This window comes from Pundamilia nyererei, unplaced genomic scaffold, assembly GCF_000239375.1.
Source record: "Pundamilia nyererei isolate P.nyererei 1_Seehausen unplaced genomic scaffold, PunNye1.0 scaffold00091, whole genome shotgun sequence".
NCBI classification, from domain to species: domain Eukaryota; kingdom Metazoa; phylum Chordata; class Actinopteri; order Cichliformes; family Cichlidae; genus Pundamilia; species Pundamilia nyererei.
The window spans coordinates 1,824,193-1,841,123 of NW_005187492.1; the positions used below are offsets into that span (position 1 = coordinate 1,824,193).

Genomic DNA, 16,931 nt, shown 5'->3' on the forward strand with positions numbered 1-16,931 from the left:
TGGTGGTGTGTGTGTGTGTGTGTGTGGGGGGGGGGGTTTAAAACGGTCACCAAGATCAATACAGCTTCGTAATCTGTTGGCCACAAGGCAGAGCAGCGTACAATGGCAAGGCCGGGTTGTAAATACAGGGAGAACTTGCTGTGCTCCTGACAAGCATGGCTAATAGAAAATATCCCCATTAACATTTTACACTGCGGCTCAAGCGAAACACAGGTTGTCGATTTCCAGCTCCTCCTAACAAATGTAAACAATTCCTTAAAGTGCCACCAATTTCCTCACCAGTGTACCCAATTCTGTCTGCATCCAATCAGGAGCTTCCCCTGACCAATCAAATGACAAAACAGATGGCATTCCTTGGCATGGATTCATGTCTCTAAAGAAATTATCGCAAGACTTCACATGGCTTCTCTGGTAACCTGATAGACAAATACCCAGAAGAAAATAGTGACTGAGTTCATTTTAAAAAAGAAAATCTGCTGCAGGAAACAGAAATGGCTCACAAAAAGTAGTGGTTGTGATAAAGAAGACAAAAAGAGGGCAAATTCGGTCTGGCAGAAAATGTGCAACAGACAAGTGAGAGTGGAAAGATCCAGGCCTGGAGCAGAGTGGTTTCAGTAAGACAAGAACACCATGATATCTGGCTGGAGGTTGGCAGACGCATGAATGTGCATAACACAGACATGTCAAGTGTCACTGTACAGGAATGGGGACATGTCAGATAAAGGGACATGAAGTAATGGTGGAAGACTAAGCTCCAGCCTAGGGCTGCCACGATTACGTCAACTATCAAAATTGTTGACGACTAATTTAATAGTTGACGCGTCGTTTGAAGCTTTGTAAGATCCCAAAAGACACAGGAATAAATAGTAGAATTTAAGAGTGTAATAACGGACTGAAACAGAAGATGGCAGCACTGCATGTACAAGGATGCCAGCTGCCGTTAAACCCCAAAGAAGAAGAAGCAGTGTCCGGTATCGTAGCTGTGTCCAAATTCGGGAACAGCATCCTCCTGTGCCCACATTTGTAGGCCGATTACGTTACAGCGACACGACAAAGAATGTCCAAATTCGAAGACTCCGACAAATGCGCCCTTCATTTCCCCAGATTTGAAGGATGGGTCCGGGTGTATACTTCGTGGCCCAACCTATCCCAGAATTCATAGCGCGGCCCAGCTCAGTTTCCAACAATGGCGGCAACTAGTTAGTTTTAATATTACTCTTATTATTCTTTCTGGGTCACAAAATAAACATTTAACTTATTTTCAGGAGAGAATGTAGCTGTGTAAACCTCAAATATCTGCTCAGTTTATCAAGACACCACATATTTTCAAAAGCGCTCCAACGTTTTCGAAGACGTCTGTTATCCACCAGCTCGATAGCTAGCCGGGGTTCAAGGCTCACTAGAGCCGTGAGAACACCGGACTCCCGGCAAATCGTTTTCAAACCCTCCGCGGTCTTTCGCTACTCAGGTTAAACATGATATATAAGTCACTTAGATAACTTAAAAATGTTATTGTTTGGCTTTTTTCAGTATTTTATTTGTTCCTGAGTAAATCGGTTTGGCTTTTTACACAGCTGAATAAACGTCAAGCAGACAACTGATTATCAGAAGTGTGAGATGCTCGAGAATATACTCCAGTGTCCTGTTATATTTTAGATAGCAAGGAGCAGACGGCTGAGTTTATTAAACTCACAGATCACAATCTGCAAATTTCATTAAAATTTAATAAACTATCATCTTGTCTTTATTTTTAGTTAGCACATAGCTTAAACACTTAAAGCTGTAACCTAATGATAGTTATATAAGAACAGATGCTGCTGGTGCAATAAGCTGTACATTGTACGTCCAAGCAACATATTTTACTTTTTTTTTTTCTAAATCAAATCAATACAGCACAGTTAAAGATTATGGTAACATAACAGTCAATTCAATGATAGATCATGTTCTCCACACAACTGTGCTCAAATTTGTTTGCATCTTAGCTGGCCTAATTACATATGCGCTATGCACAAATCCAAATGCTGTAGTCACAATATGCAAGACAGAAAATGTCAGTTTGGACTGTGACTAAATGAGCTGATGACGAATGTCTGAGGTTGACAGCTTAAAAAAATGAGTATAAACCTGACAAAAATGTCAGAACAGGGACTACACCACCTGACATTTTAGGAAAAGACAGGAAGGCGATCTAAATGTGCTGTTGCCACCTAATGGACAACCAAAACTTCACATTTAGATACAAAAAAATGCTAATGTGAAGTCTGATTCTGAAGATTCCTGCAAAGGGCGTAGGCCTTCACTCTGATGTCTCAGAACAAGGTACAAACATCTAAGACTAACAGAAGGCCAAGAATATTAGTGCTGGATTGTTACTAAAATAAATGAATTCTCCAGCAAGGTCATGAAATGTTTTAACAGGGATATTTTTTTGGTCTTTTTAATCACCAATAGAGTTTAGAAGAAACAGCTGCAATTCAGCTTTAATTCAAAGGGTTAACCAAAATATATGAAACCCTCTGTTACCATAAGAAATTAATATAATCATAAATAAACTACTCAATTTCAGTACTTTGTCAAGAGTCATTTGCAGGCAATGCAAATGACTCTGTAGTCATTTGCACTCTGTTGCCTGTAGTCAATAACATGTGAACATCAAAGGATGGGTTTGCTTTGTGATGCTTCGCCAGGCTTTTCACTGTAGTGGTTTTCATGTGTTTTCGCTGTGTATTGGTCTTTCTGCCCAATGCTGCTTGACTGGTCTGAGATTATAGACCAGTATATAAAGGATGGATGTAGCCACAGTGCCATCACCCACTGGTTTGGACTCTGCTTTAAAGGAGCTTATCCGACTCACAATTCATCACAATTCTAAGGTTATTTCCCATAAAATGTTCAATGTAAATGTAATGTAAACAGCATGTTCTTGTTAGTTTTAAGTAAGCTAATATAATAGTAGCATTTTATTGGAAAAAAAAAAGTTGTCTGTGGTAGACTGTAAATGTGCATTTTAATGCCTTAAACTTGGGCATTTTAACATGGGACTATGGGGATTCAGCTTCAAGTGGCCACTAGAGGGGGCTGTGATTTTTGGCACTGCATGTTGGCTTCATTTTTCAGTCCTGGAGATTTCTGCTTAGTTGCGACTTCAAAAGCTCTTAGGTTATGTTAACATTACTTTTTGAGTTAATGCCCATCTGTAATGAGCAGACAGTGGATCTTTATATACTTCATACTTCTAAGGCATTTGGTCTTCTGTTACATCACTGAGAAACACTAGTGACCCTAGTCCCACAGGAAACCAAACATTCCCATGCATCTCACTGCTCTACCATGTTTTACAGAAGATGCTGTGCACATTAGATCATGAGCACTTCCAGGTCCTCTTCATAGTCTTGTACCATCATTCTGGTTTAAGAAAATTCTAGTTTATTTAAAGCAGTCTTACCTGACCTTACTGTTACCAAATTGATGACTGGTTTCGATCTTGTGAAATGTTTTTATTTGTATGAGGTCTTCTATTTATAAGTAGTCTACTGTTATGAAGATAAATTAAGTGTTCTGTGTTCACCACTGTTGTCCTCACTGTAGACATTGAGGGGCCAAAATAAACATATTTGCTGGTAAGCCTGGCAAAGTCTACTTGACTGTCAATTTGGTAGCTGTCTTGCCAGATCTCTCTCGAGTTTGACTTTTTTGGGCTAACTGTAACACAGCTTGGAACACATGGAATAAAATCTAATCCATTTACATGTTTAATGAAGGAACACACCAAACTTGCCTATAAATGGCCTTTGTAACAGTTGTCCAATTACTTTTGGTCACCTGAAAACCCTAAGGTTTCTCATTAAAGAACTTTAATTGCTTAACTTGTCATCTAATTGGGATGTGAATGCCCTTAAATTCAAGCTTAAAGTCATCTGTACTTCAAGCTCAGATCCTTTATGTAACTAGCTTGAATGTATTTTGGTAAACATGGAAAATAAAAACTGTCAATATTCAAATACATATGCCCTAAACTGTATTTTTGCCTCTCCCAGATTAATTTGTGTGCTAAAGGAATGCTACTCAGCTTTCTATATAAGACCACTGGCAAGCACTGAGCAGCACTGCTAATATGCTGCATGAGTTTGAGACAACAGCTCACCAAGGATAGACTATTCATTTGAGAAGGTCCCAAAGGTCTGCGCCAAAACACAATCAAATTAAGATGCCTCTGCAGGAGTAAAACAATGATGTTTCAGCAGCCTTGGCACATTTAAAAGATTTTTTTTTTTTGGCTGATGGAGAGAACACTTTGGATTCTCTTCTGTGCGAGATTAGAAAAAACATAATTATCAAAAGATTAATTTAGAGTTTAATTGTTTTTCCTTCCCTTATCTCTGTTTGTGAATTTCATGTCTCAGCTTACAGAAAGAGAGAAACACAGTCTGTAACCATGGCCCAAGTTTATCAACAGCACAAAATCCATGTTACACGTTTCACAGCAATCAGTGGTACAAGAGAGAGAAATTTCTTCTCGTGTTACCTAGATATAATTTTGGATATAGCCTTTACAAATATATCATATAACTATAACAAGCAATTATTTTCATCTTCACAGCTTTAGACAGTTAAGGCTACATTTTCAGATAAGCTATGTAATGGTACTGTCTACCAATGCTTGTCAATGCTTTTCATTTGACAAATGAGTCAGGATTGGCATTTTCCATTCGTGAGAAGGGAAGAGAGAATGTAGTAAATGTATAAAGTCTGCTGCAAGGGTCTGGAAATGCGATTAAGGACTTCATGGTGTACAAGTAAAAGAAAGCGTAGGACCCCAGAGTGGTCCTGATGATGCTCAACTTCAGAGAAGTTCAGTGTAGTTGGCATTCTGAGAAATGAGATCTAAAATATTCAGAGAAGCCAGCGGCTGTTCAAAAACTATCATAAAGAAATTACCATCACCCTATACATTAGATTAAAAAGCCACTTTGAGCATAATTTATCGTCTGCTGCCTTCTCACCTGCAAAGGAGAGTCACATTTCACTGCTCCGATTATGCAGATCAGGTCCCGAGTATAAATACCCAGTCACATTTTATAAGGCAGAAGAAAAGATTACGCCGACTTGTCACAAAATAAATTTCAACTGTTTAGTGTCTTATTTCTTAGCGTAGAGCAGACACTGGTATTGGAAGGTAAATAAACAAAACCCTTTGGATACAATCGATTGGCCCTCCACTCACAAACATAGACATTTGCCTTCATGTCAGTGAGGAGGGGTCAGACACAGCCTGCTTAAGCAGGATCAATACAGAGGACAGATCCATTAGTGCGCCACAGTGCAAGAGTAAGGTTAAGTACCACCCTCTTTAGTCCATGTGAGGACTGCCTCATGTATCAATCATGTGCCAATCGAAACAAACTAACGCGCAGCCTATAAAAATACTACCCACCTCACGTCTCACACAAAGTGCACGGCTATTTCAGGTCATGTTGAACACTAGGGGATAATTGAAAACCTGGCACATAATGCAAAAAAATATATATTTTAAAAAAATGTTGTAAACTTGTCAGCATACTCAAAGGAGCTTGCAAAGAAAAGCGTCTGGACTTCTTTAAGTTGCTTGAAGACGTTTCACCTCTCATCCGAGAAGCTTCTTCAGTTCTAAGGTGAAATGGTGGAGAGTCCCAGATTTAAACCTAGTGGGAGTATCCCCTCACAGAGGGACAAAAGGACCCCTGATGATCCTCTAATCGCCTGAGCCAAGGTGTGAAAACGGGTGTGGGTCCCAATCAGCCAGGGTTTCGGGTGAGCTCATTGTGAAACCTGGCCCCACCTTATACCTACACCCAGTTTCACACCTTGGCTCAGGCGATTAGAGGATCATCAGGGGGTCCTTTTGTCCCTCTGTGAGGGGAAACTCCCACTAGGTTTAAATCTGGGACTCTCCACCATTTGACCTTAGAACTGAAGAAGCTTCTCGGATGAGAGGTGAAACGTCTTCAAGCAACTTAAAGAAGTCCAGACGCTTTTCTTTGCAAACTCCTTTGACTACGATGACCTGGATGACTGAGAACCTTCACAGACATATTGTCAGCATACTGTTCTATAACTCAGCATCCACCTCTTAATAAATTCAGCTAAGCGTCAACACACATGACCACATGTACAGAAAGAGCCATGAAGACACACTTTATGGCTAATTTCCACATAACTGTATGTGTTCAAGTGAAAACACACACAAACAACATACATATACACACACCATAGCCACGCAAACACACGCACACAGCAAGAGAAAAAAAATGCTACAATCAGCATAATCACACAGAAATGAGTCGGGATTTCGTTTCTTCTGAAAGGCGATTAGAAGAGCAAAAGACACATTTTCATAGATTAAATGTGATTTCCATTTATATCTAATGCTTCACTGAAGCAACCCCCAAATTGTGGCTAATGGGGGAAAGCTAATCTTGATAATGAGAATCAGTGTGTGTACTCTTACAACTTGGGAAATGCAAGCTGCCTTTTAAATCCTTAGAGTTCTTTATTTGTAACCAATATCTGCATCTATGAAGCAGTCTTTAAGTTTGTGAAAAAAATAAGTAAAGCCTTATGGCAATAAATATATACCAGATTTTACACTTGCTGTAAAGCCACTTTGTATGATTGCAAGAACACATGAGCAATTTCTACACTGCATTATCTATGAAACTCGAGCCTACTTACCAGCCTCTGAGCTTATATGCCTCAGGGATGTCTGGGTTGATCATAAGAGTACTGCTGAAGGATGCAGAGAGTGATCGGCCTCCAAAGTCTGAAAGCTTTGCCCCCTTAATGGCAACGACAGGTTGGCTAGATCCGTCAAACTTTTCTGCCTATGAAAAGAAAGAAATACAATATTTAATTTGCTTTCTCCTTCATTTTTGCAAACTGACAACATCAGATATACGTGTTTTTGGACAAAGATCTTTTATGGTTTTAAATAAATATGGGCAGAGGTTCATCAAAAGATTTAGAAAATCCCTGTCCACAAAGGACAAGGCAGAAAATCAATATTGGATGCTCATGATCTTCAGGCCGGCGGCACCACATTAGAAACAGGCATGAGACTGTCATGGAAATTACTCCATAGGCTCAGGAACACTTCCTCAAATCATTGTCTGTGAACAGTTTGCCATGCCATTTACAAATTCAGGTTAAAAGCTCTCTCGCGAAGAAGAAGCCATTTGTGAACATTCAGAAACACTGCTGTCTTCTCTGGGCCAAAGCTCATTTAAAATGGACCGAGACAAACAGGGAAGCTGTTCTGTGGTCAGAAGAATCTAAACTGGAAATTCTTTTTGTAAAACATGCATGCTGTGTCACTGGACTAAAGGGGAGAAGAACCATCCAGCTTGTTATCAGCTCTTAGATCAAAAACCTGCACCTCTGAATGTATAGGGGTGTACGGGTGCCTGTGGAATTGGCAGCTTGCACGTCTGGGAGGACGCCATCAATGCTGAAAGGTACATACAGGATTTAGAGCAACATATGTGCTATATATGTTGTTGTTTTTTGGGGGGGGTTTTTGCATATTTTAGCAAGACTAGGCTAAAACACACTGCAGATATTACAACAGCATGGCTTCATAGCAGAAAAAGGTTGGTGTTGAGCTGGCCTGCCTGCAATACACATATTTCACCAACTGAAAACATTTGAAGCATCATAAAACGAAAAGTACAACAAAGAAGACCCAGGACTGTCAAGCAGCTAGAGTCCTATATTAGACAAACACGGGACAACGATTCTCTCCCAAAGGTCCAACAGCTGGTCTCAGTTCTGAGACTGTGGTGTTGTTAAAAAAAGAAAGGACACTACACAGTGGTAAACATGGCCCTGTGTCAAGATGTTGAGTTATACTGATGCTATCAAATTCAAAATGACTCCCCCCCCCACCTAATCTATCAGTTTGAACATTTGATTATGAGACTTGCATATAATTTTATGTATGTTTTTAATCTACATTTTACACAGCACCCCCACTTTATATTTTTATCGTTTTGGTTATGTGGTTTCATTTTGGATTCAATTAGTTTTGCCATAACTTTAAATTGTTTTTGCCTTAAAACTAGAAACTAAGGATTACAAGAGGTCTGATTTCCCCCAGTAGTGGCAGCAGCAGGGTAAAAGAAAAGTAAACAAATAAAAATCAAATGTCAAACATATTTTGCCTTCTAACAAGATAAAACTATAAACACACTTGCTGTTCAGTTCATAAAACCAAAGAAAGAAGAGCAGCGCAACAGTAAAGCTTTCATATATTGGGGGAAATATCTCCAACACTTGATTTTTGGCAAATCTATTGTTCTTTATAAACTATACATCTTGTGCAGTTCTCTGAATCCCTCTGGAAAAAGTGTAAATGTCGAACAAATACAGGGAACACTGCTTCTTGTCTGGAGGAAAAGAATTGGTGGTGAACTCAGCGCAGTCCCTCTGAGCCACAGGTAAAAATCAACTGCAAGAGCACGCTTACTTTATCACACAGTGACAGGAAATGTAGTCAATAACTTCAAATCTATCGCCTTCTATCACGCAACACGCACACTGTTAAATCAGTGCTCAGAGCTGTTCACCTGTGACCACCCAGTGCACTGAAGAACCTTTTTCATTCAACGCCTTTCTGACATAATTCTAACCAAAAACTAAGGATTAAAAGCTGCACACAAGGATGATTTAGCGTAGGCATTTGCTTTACAAGTCACTGGGCTCTAGCTTTAGACCAGTATCTATCATTTACACCAACTAGTTTTATCCCTCCTACGTAGAATAAAACCATCTGCTTAAATTTAGTTCAGGTAATAATTAATTTTTGGAAAGAAAATTGTTCTGAGAAGAAAGCTTTAACATGTTGATGCACTGAAAACCTGTTAATGACTTTCACCACTTATTTGGAAAGTCTAGACACACGTTCCATTACACATTTTGTCAAGTCCATACTCACTTCCTCTCCCCACAGTGTGACAGTCACCACCTTCCCAGACATATCCATCAGACTGAGTGTTCTCTTAGACACTTCACGGTTGGACTTGGTTGTCAGGCGGGATATGTCGTCCACACTCTTGCACACTCCAATTACATCTGTAAAAGGATATACACAGCAGAGAGCATTTGTTTTTCTATTCCGCATCCTTGTGATTCACAGCCTACAGCAGAGTTACAAGTATCTAGCACAAAACACAAAAACAACAACACACAAACAAATAAATACTGTGTCTGATTTGTTTTTTTCCCCATACACAATTACATCCACACACAGGTCATTCCATGTCCCACAGCTTACGGCACAAATTGGCAGTTGGCGATTCATTCATGACGTCAGAGGCCAGCACGCCAGGAACTTGCATCCATAATATTGGAGAGAAATCAGTAAAGGGCTTTAACTGACTAACGCAATCAAGCACAGTAAACCGGCATCTCCATCAGCAGTCATTTTTAAACTCCAACTCTGAGCCACCGAGGATTTTAAACACATTCAACCACTACAAAACTTCTTGATGCTACCTAGCAGGCAGAAGAGAAGTTACTCAAAAAGCAATTTCCATTGAAAGAATTACAAGCCAGCTTCTTATTACCGCCTCACTTTACCTATGACAGCAGGTTCTCATTTTCTTACCATAGGGCCCAAAGTCAATCTGCACTACAGGCCATTACTGTCATCAGGTTTATTAATACCACTTTTATCTGTCTGCTCGTATAGTGTAATTACCTCAACCTCCCAGCATATCCAGTTCGACTTTCCAATTCAGACTTTATTCTCACCTTATGATCACTTATTATTGGGCGCTCGGGAACGCCTCTGTTGGAGCTGGGCTCAGAACACCGGCTGGTTGATTTGTGCTTTTTGTAATACACAGTAGTTAAGAGAAATGTAATGCGTTTAGGCCTCATAGTCACCTGCAGTTTGGTGAACAGTTTGCTCACCGATTGAAAATTACATTATCGCTCCCCTGTGCACTGCGTTATGCAATTCTGCTCTATTGTTCCGGTTACATAAGGCAACATCAGAATTAATGTCTCATGAAATAGATTGGGGAAACATGGCTACCATTTAAAAATATCATCCTCCTAAAGTACTGCAGTATAAGAGGGTGTAAAATGTCAATCGCAACGATTTAGATATGCCCATTCTGAATAATCAAGCTTATACCAAATGGTTCCCCAATATCAAAAATCAAATGATTTAAAAATAATGTAAAAAATGATTGCATGTGTTCTTAGAAACATGCTCTCTTTCATGACAGCTGTAGCAAGCTGTATGCAATATTTTGTACTTTAAGATAAAAAATGTCAGCATAGTGTAGGATTTCTTTTCAGAATTAATTTTAGCCAGTTGAGACTTTCCGAAATCTTGTAATGAAAAAAATCCTGATGTACCTTTACGATTTTTTGCTGCACTGATTATTGTGCTTCTCTTAATTACCGACTGCTTGATTGCGCAGCCAATTCCTAGGTGAGGTTGTGTCTCTCTCTGTCACAAACCATTTGTCTGATGAAAGTCTTGCACCAATACAAATTAATTCATTGCATGTTAGATTATGTCTCCAACTTCTGAGGTACTCAGACACACATGACACACCTCTCTCATGTGATAGATGTCCAGTTTTTTTTTCCTCTGTACTTTTTGGGGAACATGTTGGAAGGATTAAGAGGCTTTAATGAAATGAATGGATATTGTCTGACGAGAAGACTTGGTGAATATTTCAGGAATATGCAAAGGCACTTTTGATTTCTTTTTCACACAAAGTGCCATTTATTTGCAGTTAAAGGCTGCAGGCTGTTTATCAGTTCACCTCTCAAAATAAACTGTGCGAACAAAAGAAAGAACTGACACAGTTATGTGGGACCTTAAAGACACATGCTGGGTTCAGAAATTCCTGTCTAGATTGTTACTTCTACTCCTTACCAACAATAGCATCTTTGTCTCTGTTCTCCAGGTCACCGATAGAGACAAAGTCACATTGCACCATGGGAACGTCACAGCTGTCCTCACAGGGGATAATGGTGGACTCGCCATTGAGTGTCATCTCATAGTCATTCTTTACTGATGTGTACTGCTTGTTGGCGAGCTTAAGGGAGCCCTTGGAGATGTAGTAGACCTGGCCCACACAGATGGATGAACCACATGTTAATCAGAGATCTGGGTAGCATTTCACCTGACTGAATGGCGCAAACAAGATAGGACTTCAGGCAGTCAGTGGGAGGGGGAGAGGTGATAAACAAAGGCTGGCAGATGATCATAAGCAGCTTATTGTATGGGTACAGTGCAGCCAGATGACTCATTCATAGTCTCTGTGGTTTTAACTCACAAAGTACTGGCAGCTGTTGATAGCACAATCTACAGCCAAATCAGTCTTTGACGGCGCAGTAAAAGGCAGTTTTGGCATAATAATTAGGACATATTGAATCATTATCTGAAGGAACATCTCACCTTGCCAGCCTCAATAAGACTGTAGAACTTGTCCACTTCTTGGTTGAAACCAGTCACTCGTATCTCTCCCTGTGGAAAAATATAAATATTTAATTTAAAACAAAAAACATATGTCCAAATGGTTTCTAAATCAGGAGATGTTTGGTGGGGGGGTTTTTTTTGTTTTTTTTTTTAAACACAAAAATTAACAGTCAGAGTACAAATACACTTACACTCTCATCAACAATCTCCATGGAGAATAGCTTGCCATCCCCCCGAGAGTTGCTCCACGTACGAATGGAGCTCTTGTTGGTCACACGAGCGCGGATCGTCCACCTATTACAAAAAAAAATAAAAATCTGAGCTTATCATTTCTGCATTCTTCATTTTTCAGGCACCTTATGAGCCTTATGAGTCAGCTCCACACACATGTAGGGATTCATGCACTTGGTATTGTGACCTTTTAAACATCTGCCCCCTAGAAGACCTTTGCATAAATATCACTGAGCAACAACATCATTAAACCAGTTTAATTTACTTGCTTCTTTTGCAACAGGTTTTTCACAGACATTTTGATTACCATTTAGAAAGAAAATAACAGATGTACTTTAATTAGCCTAATATTAAGTTAATTGTGCCAGCAGTATGAGCTCTGCACTGGCATTCCTCTGTAAGATTTGGTCAATGGTTAGTAGTGCCTGTGTTGGTTGTTGGAAAGGCTTGTGCAGTCTAACATGCATACATTCATATTGGGTTGTAGTCTCCTTGATCCATTTTAAGACTGAAACTGACCTTCCAAAAAGTTTTCCAAACACGTGTTCCATGCAACACTGTCGTTACACTGTAGAGCCTGACCAAGTCTTGGCTATTTGACATTTGCGTGTCACAGAATTGTGAACCTTAGAGTCATAATTACTTCCATCAGTCATGGCACCACAGCTGAAGCGATCAGTGAGAAGGGCCCCAGGATATGTCCAGAGTTTCCACCAATCACCATCGACACCCACGGCAAGTCCCCCTTCGTACCAAGCCCCGCAAAGCCACCCCTCAGATCCCATCCTTATTTCAAAGTTATGGATCTGGAATTCCATTGTCAGTATAGTGGTACAGTGGTTAGCACTGCTGCCCCAGGGCAGCGAGGGTCCTGGGTATAAAATCAGGGAAACTGCATGTTCTTCTGTTCAAGTGGATTCTTTCCGGTTACACAGTCCAAAGACAGTGTGATAAACACGGGTTTGGCTATTTTAAATTGGCCACCAATAACTACGATAATTAAGGACTGAATTAAGGATTGAAATGTAATTGTAGTTTATACCTTCTACTTTATTTAGGGTTTAGCAAAAATACTGCAATAATGTTTAGGAATTATCGGGTTCAAAATTACTGGATTAATGACTCAAAAGCAGTTTTAGTGCCAGCTGTTTCCTGGTTTTCTGCCATTTCTTGACAAACAGCATCTCCCAAGTATTAATTTTGCATTTCCTAACTGCACTGACAAACAGCTGGCTTAATGATGGCCTCCTTTCCTCACATGAATACTTCTTTGGTTGACATTCAGTTTTTTGCCATATGTACACAATGCCTTTTTGCTGACCCAGAAATATCAAATATATAGCATTTAGAGATTAACGTGACTGGCAACAATACATACTTGGACTGGTAGGGGTTGAGGCTTGCAATGGGCACAACTTTGGAGCTTCCCCCTGGAGTATTTGGCATAACAGATGGAGCTTTCTTCCCAAAGTCTCTGTTTAAACCTCTGTTCACTGCTGAGGGAATGAGGAGAAAAATAAATGATCAATGAAGAGCAGTGATGAAGAGTCATGAGAGAGGCACATTATTCAGAGACAAATTACAAAAAGAAACCATCCAGTTTCTTTGGATTGCAATTGCTTGATCACTGTAATTACCTCGTATCATGAGAAAGAAGTCCATCCCACCAAAACCCAACAAAAACAACCCATTGACTTAAAAGAACATTTACCATCACTGACTCTTGAAACTAGCAAGCAGGAACAACTCAAAGAGGAAACAAAAATCATGTCAAGCCAAGTTGTTGGCGATGTGTGATCCAGCATTTTGGTGAGAAGGATGATTCACATTTCACAGAATCAGGGCAGAGTGTGAAATGCTATAACAAACTGGAGCTGCTCTTCCCCCGGAGAGCAGTGCTGCCTGACTTTGAGATTTTCCGTTTGAACAAGCGCTGCACATTTGATTTGTGTGCGTCTCACGCGGAGGATTAGAGTTCAAAGTGTCCACTTAAGTCCTCCCGCGTTGCCAACCACTGCACTTCTGGTAATTAAGCCCCCAGATCAAGCAGCACACACAGAGAAATGAACAATGACTGTGCTGATGAGGAGGGTGGTTGCCACAACCTCAATTCCCACACGGCAGATTAGAGGGATGAATACCTGCTATGACACACTGGAAGACAGCAAAACCCTTATGATAGCTGGACTGCACACCTCACCTGGTCCAAGTTGTCCGCTATGCTGTGATATACTGCTCATCTCTGACATGATCAAGTGACAGTGTTTCAAAAGCAAATTCAATACTTCATTCATCTCTTTCACACTCTCCTACGAGTCTGTGTTGCTGCGTGTTTGTTCAGTAGCGCTTTCAGTCAAAGGAAGATAAACATGGTGATTGACACACGCAGGCACAATCAGCTCTCCATCTAGACAAGCTCAAGTAGCTGTTGAATTTCATGATGCTACACAGTAACACGAAACAAGACAGTTGGAAGATGTGTGTCAATAATAGGACATTTGAGGCAGCTAAAAAGAAAAATATTTCACAATGGGGTTGTCAAAATTACTCAAGTCCCATAAATCTGTGGGTCACCCAGAATACCACAAAGCAACAGAAAAATGCTACCACCTGGTGGTCCTTTATGTACTACATGCTCACAGTGTGTTTTTCTGTTCCCATATACAACCTCCAGAGCTGAAAATTGAAGTAAACATGGAAAAAGTTGAAGTTCCTCCAGGTGCCACTTGAGGCTGGTCACAAAACTGAGTCAAGTTTAAATGCCCAATTTTGCAGCATTAAAAAAGAAAAGAAAAAAATCCTATGCAGCACTCTACCTCCTGAGCTACGCCCTAGCCCTCGTACAAAAAAAGATTTTGATCACCAAGGAAAGTTTCCCCATTTACAACAACTCTGAATGGGATTTTTTTTTTTTTTTTACATAACTCAACCACCTGGACAGTTGTATTAGGGGTAACACCACACTGATTGGCAGGTGTACCGACACAGGCTGCTTTCCAGCGTTTTTAGTCCCTTCCTTGACACTAATGTGTGTCTGCGAGTTGCACTTAGTTTATGAATGCCGCGTGCTCACTAAACTAGTATTAGCTGATACATTAAAAATCTCACCCTTTCATCCACATAAAGGTAACTTCTGACAGTGTTAAACCTTCAAAATGTAGAATCCAAAGCCAATGGGTGATGTCACAATGACCCCCCACACACACACACACACACACACACACAAATCTTAAGATTTCATTAATTTGAATTCATTTTCAAGATTAAAATAAACCTTTCACTCACCTTCATTTCTATTCTGTGGCTGCAGCGGGGGTCGGTTTTCAGGGACAGGAGCTGACTGTGGGCCTTTACTTTGCCCTGTAAGAAAGACCTGACATTAGTGTTACCCTGCAGTAACAGTATGACCCATTATGTGTGACTAATGCATCTCTAAATTAGTCCCACTTCATAAGCGTATTCACTGAGCACTGCTGTAATATCAATGAAGTATATTTCAAAGACTTACCCTCAGTGTAAGGAGTAGGGTCTCCTATTCTACCGGCAACATCTTTTGCAGGCTTAATGACATCAATTTCCAAAATGATTACTACTCGTCTGTAATGAGACATGTCCATTAACAACAGAAAACAGCCCTCTGCTCCGTATTTATTCATATTTAAGTGTTTTTAAGGCCTGCTTGCTTCCATTAAGTCGAGAACGTTTAAAAAAAAAAAAAGAAAGAAAAAAAATAAATGTGCAGAAAATGTGTATACCGTCCATCCTTCAGTATATTGGTCACGTGTCTCTTCAGATTACAGATGCAGTTTGGGGCCAGTATGTTTTCCTCAGCCATATGGTTCAGCTGGGTGGAGAGCATGAATGCTGCAGATGGTTTAAGAGAGGAAAGTCAGACAAGAGTGACCCAGGTTCCCCCTACTTAAGAGCCTCTTGAGAGCAATTGCTTCGTCTTTAACCCCATGCAAGTAGTCAATTTAGTAGAACATCTTTTAAAAAAAAGCCAGTTAAAATGGAATTTCATGTAAGAGATTTGTCAGAGAAAACTCGTGACTCTCAATAATTTAGAACAGATAGTTAGAATGGGTACATGAACATGTTTAAAACTTCAATGCAAAATACATCAGTGAATAAACTTAATAAAAACCTCACATGACAGAGTGTGCCTTCCATCACTCATCATCACCCGAAAGCGAGAAGGACCATTTCCTCCATCAAGCTTGCGAATATTCTGAAAAACAATATATGATTAAAACTGTTCAATAAATAAAATTTTAAAAAAAGACAAAAAAAAAAACACAACACATTTTTTGACCAATATTGTGTCCCTTATGTAAACTTACACATTCTGTGATTGCATTATTTAAAGTATAGAGGATATTTAGTTATTGCCTATGGGCCTGTACTCCTTATTCCCAGCTGCTTTCACAGTGAGATGGATTCAGTAAGGATGATTTTCCTGTAGTCTTTCCTCTTAAGTAAAGTCACTGCTCAGAGAGAGGTTTTAACTAAGAAACTAGCCTTTTCAAGTCTTATAGTGATTTGTCAGACCTGCCCCTTAAGAGGGGTCAGTCCCTAAAAAAATGTAACCAAATCTTTTACCATTTTTAAACATGTTTGAGCCCTCATAACATAACCGCAGGAAAGTATGTGTTCAGGGGGAACTGTCAAGGGCCATCAAAACAAGTAATAAGATATGAACTGAAATACCTCAGTTTGATATTTAGATTTTTATAAATTCAGTAAAAAGGACTGCCACAAGTTGAACGTGGAATGAATCGACAAACTCCCAACAGAGCATCCAACCGTGTGACTTGATTATTTACTTTTTCAGTAAATAATCGGAAAACCGACAGAAAATCCAGTGTCCCATTGTTTGTTAGTGCTCCTGTCACAGGCAATAACAGTCAAACCGACAGCAGTTTTTAATAGAGCTTTTCAGCCCTGTACATATATTTAGCTACCAAGTTAAGAGGGCTCAAAACTGACGCAAAATCTCGACCCCACACACTACACATACTTTCAGGGACAGAAACCAGATTTAACCCTTAGATGCACATGTGGGGTCAAAAATGACCCCAGGGGTTGTTTTTCTTCAAAATCTTTAAAATGCAAAGTTGTAATATATTCATATTCCAGGTATTCCTCATAAAACATGTTTGTAACATGAGGCCATTTGCATTTTTATTTATTTTTTCATTAATTTTAGAAAAATGCAGTTTTTGTA

General features: G+C 39.7%; 1 protein-coding gene across 2 annotated transcripts in view; it reads right to left on the reverse strand.

Moving 5' to 3' along the window:
- The window catches only part of rpa1 (replication protein A1), a 29,157-nt gene that overhangs the window by 9,894 nt on the left and 2,332 nt on the right, over nucleotides 1–16,931 (reverse strand). Inside the window, exons 3-12 of one of the 2 annotated variants that reach the window (XM_005739369.1) lie at nucleotides 15,857–15,935; nucleotides 15,463–15,571; nucleotides 15,216–15,304; nucleotides 14,993–15,067; nucleotides 13,086–13,200; nucleotides 11,668–11,770; nucleotides 11,456–11,524; nucleotides 10,931–11,123; nucleotides 8,969–9,105; nucleotides 6,712–6,860 (exon numbers count right to left, since the gene is read on the reverse strand). In XM_005739369.1, the coding sequence (XP_005739426.1) occupies nucleotides 6,712–6,860; nucleotides 8,969–9,105; nucleotides 10,931–11,123; nucleotides 11,456–11,524; nucleotides 11,668–11,770; nucleotides 13,086–13,200; nucleotides 14,993–15,067; nucleotides 15,216–15,304; nucleotides 15,463–15,571; nucleotides 15,857–15,935 (1,118 nt within the window). Of the gene's footprint in view, nucleotides 1–6,711; nucleotides 6,861–8,968; nucleotides 9,106–10,930; nucleotides 11,124–11,455; nucleotides 11,525–11,667; nucleotides 11,771–13,085; nucleotides 13,204–14,992; nucleotides 15,068–15,215; nucleotides 15,305–15,462; nucleotides 15,572–15,856; nucleotides 15,936–16,931 lie in introns of both variants that reach the window. The other variant, XM_005739368.2, reaches the window with a different exon arrangement.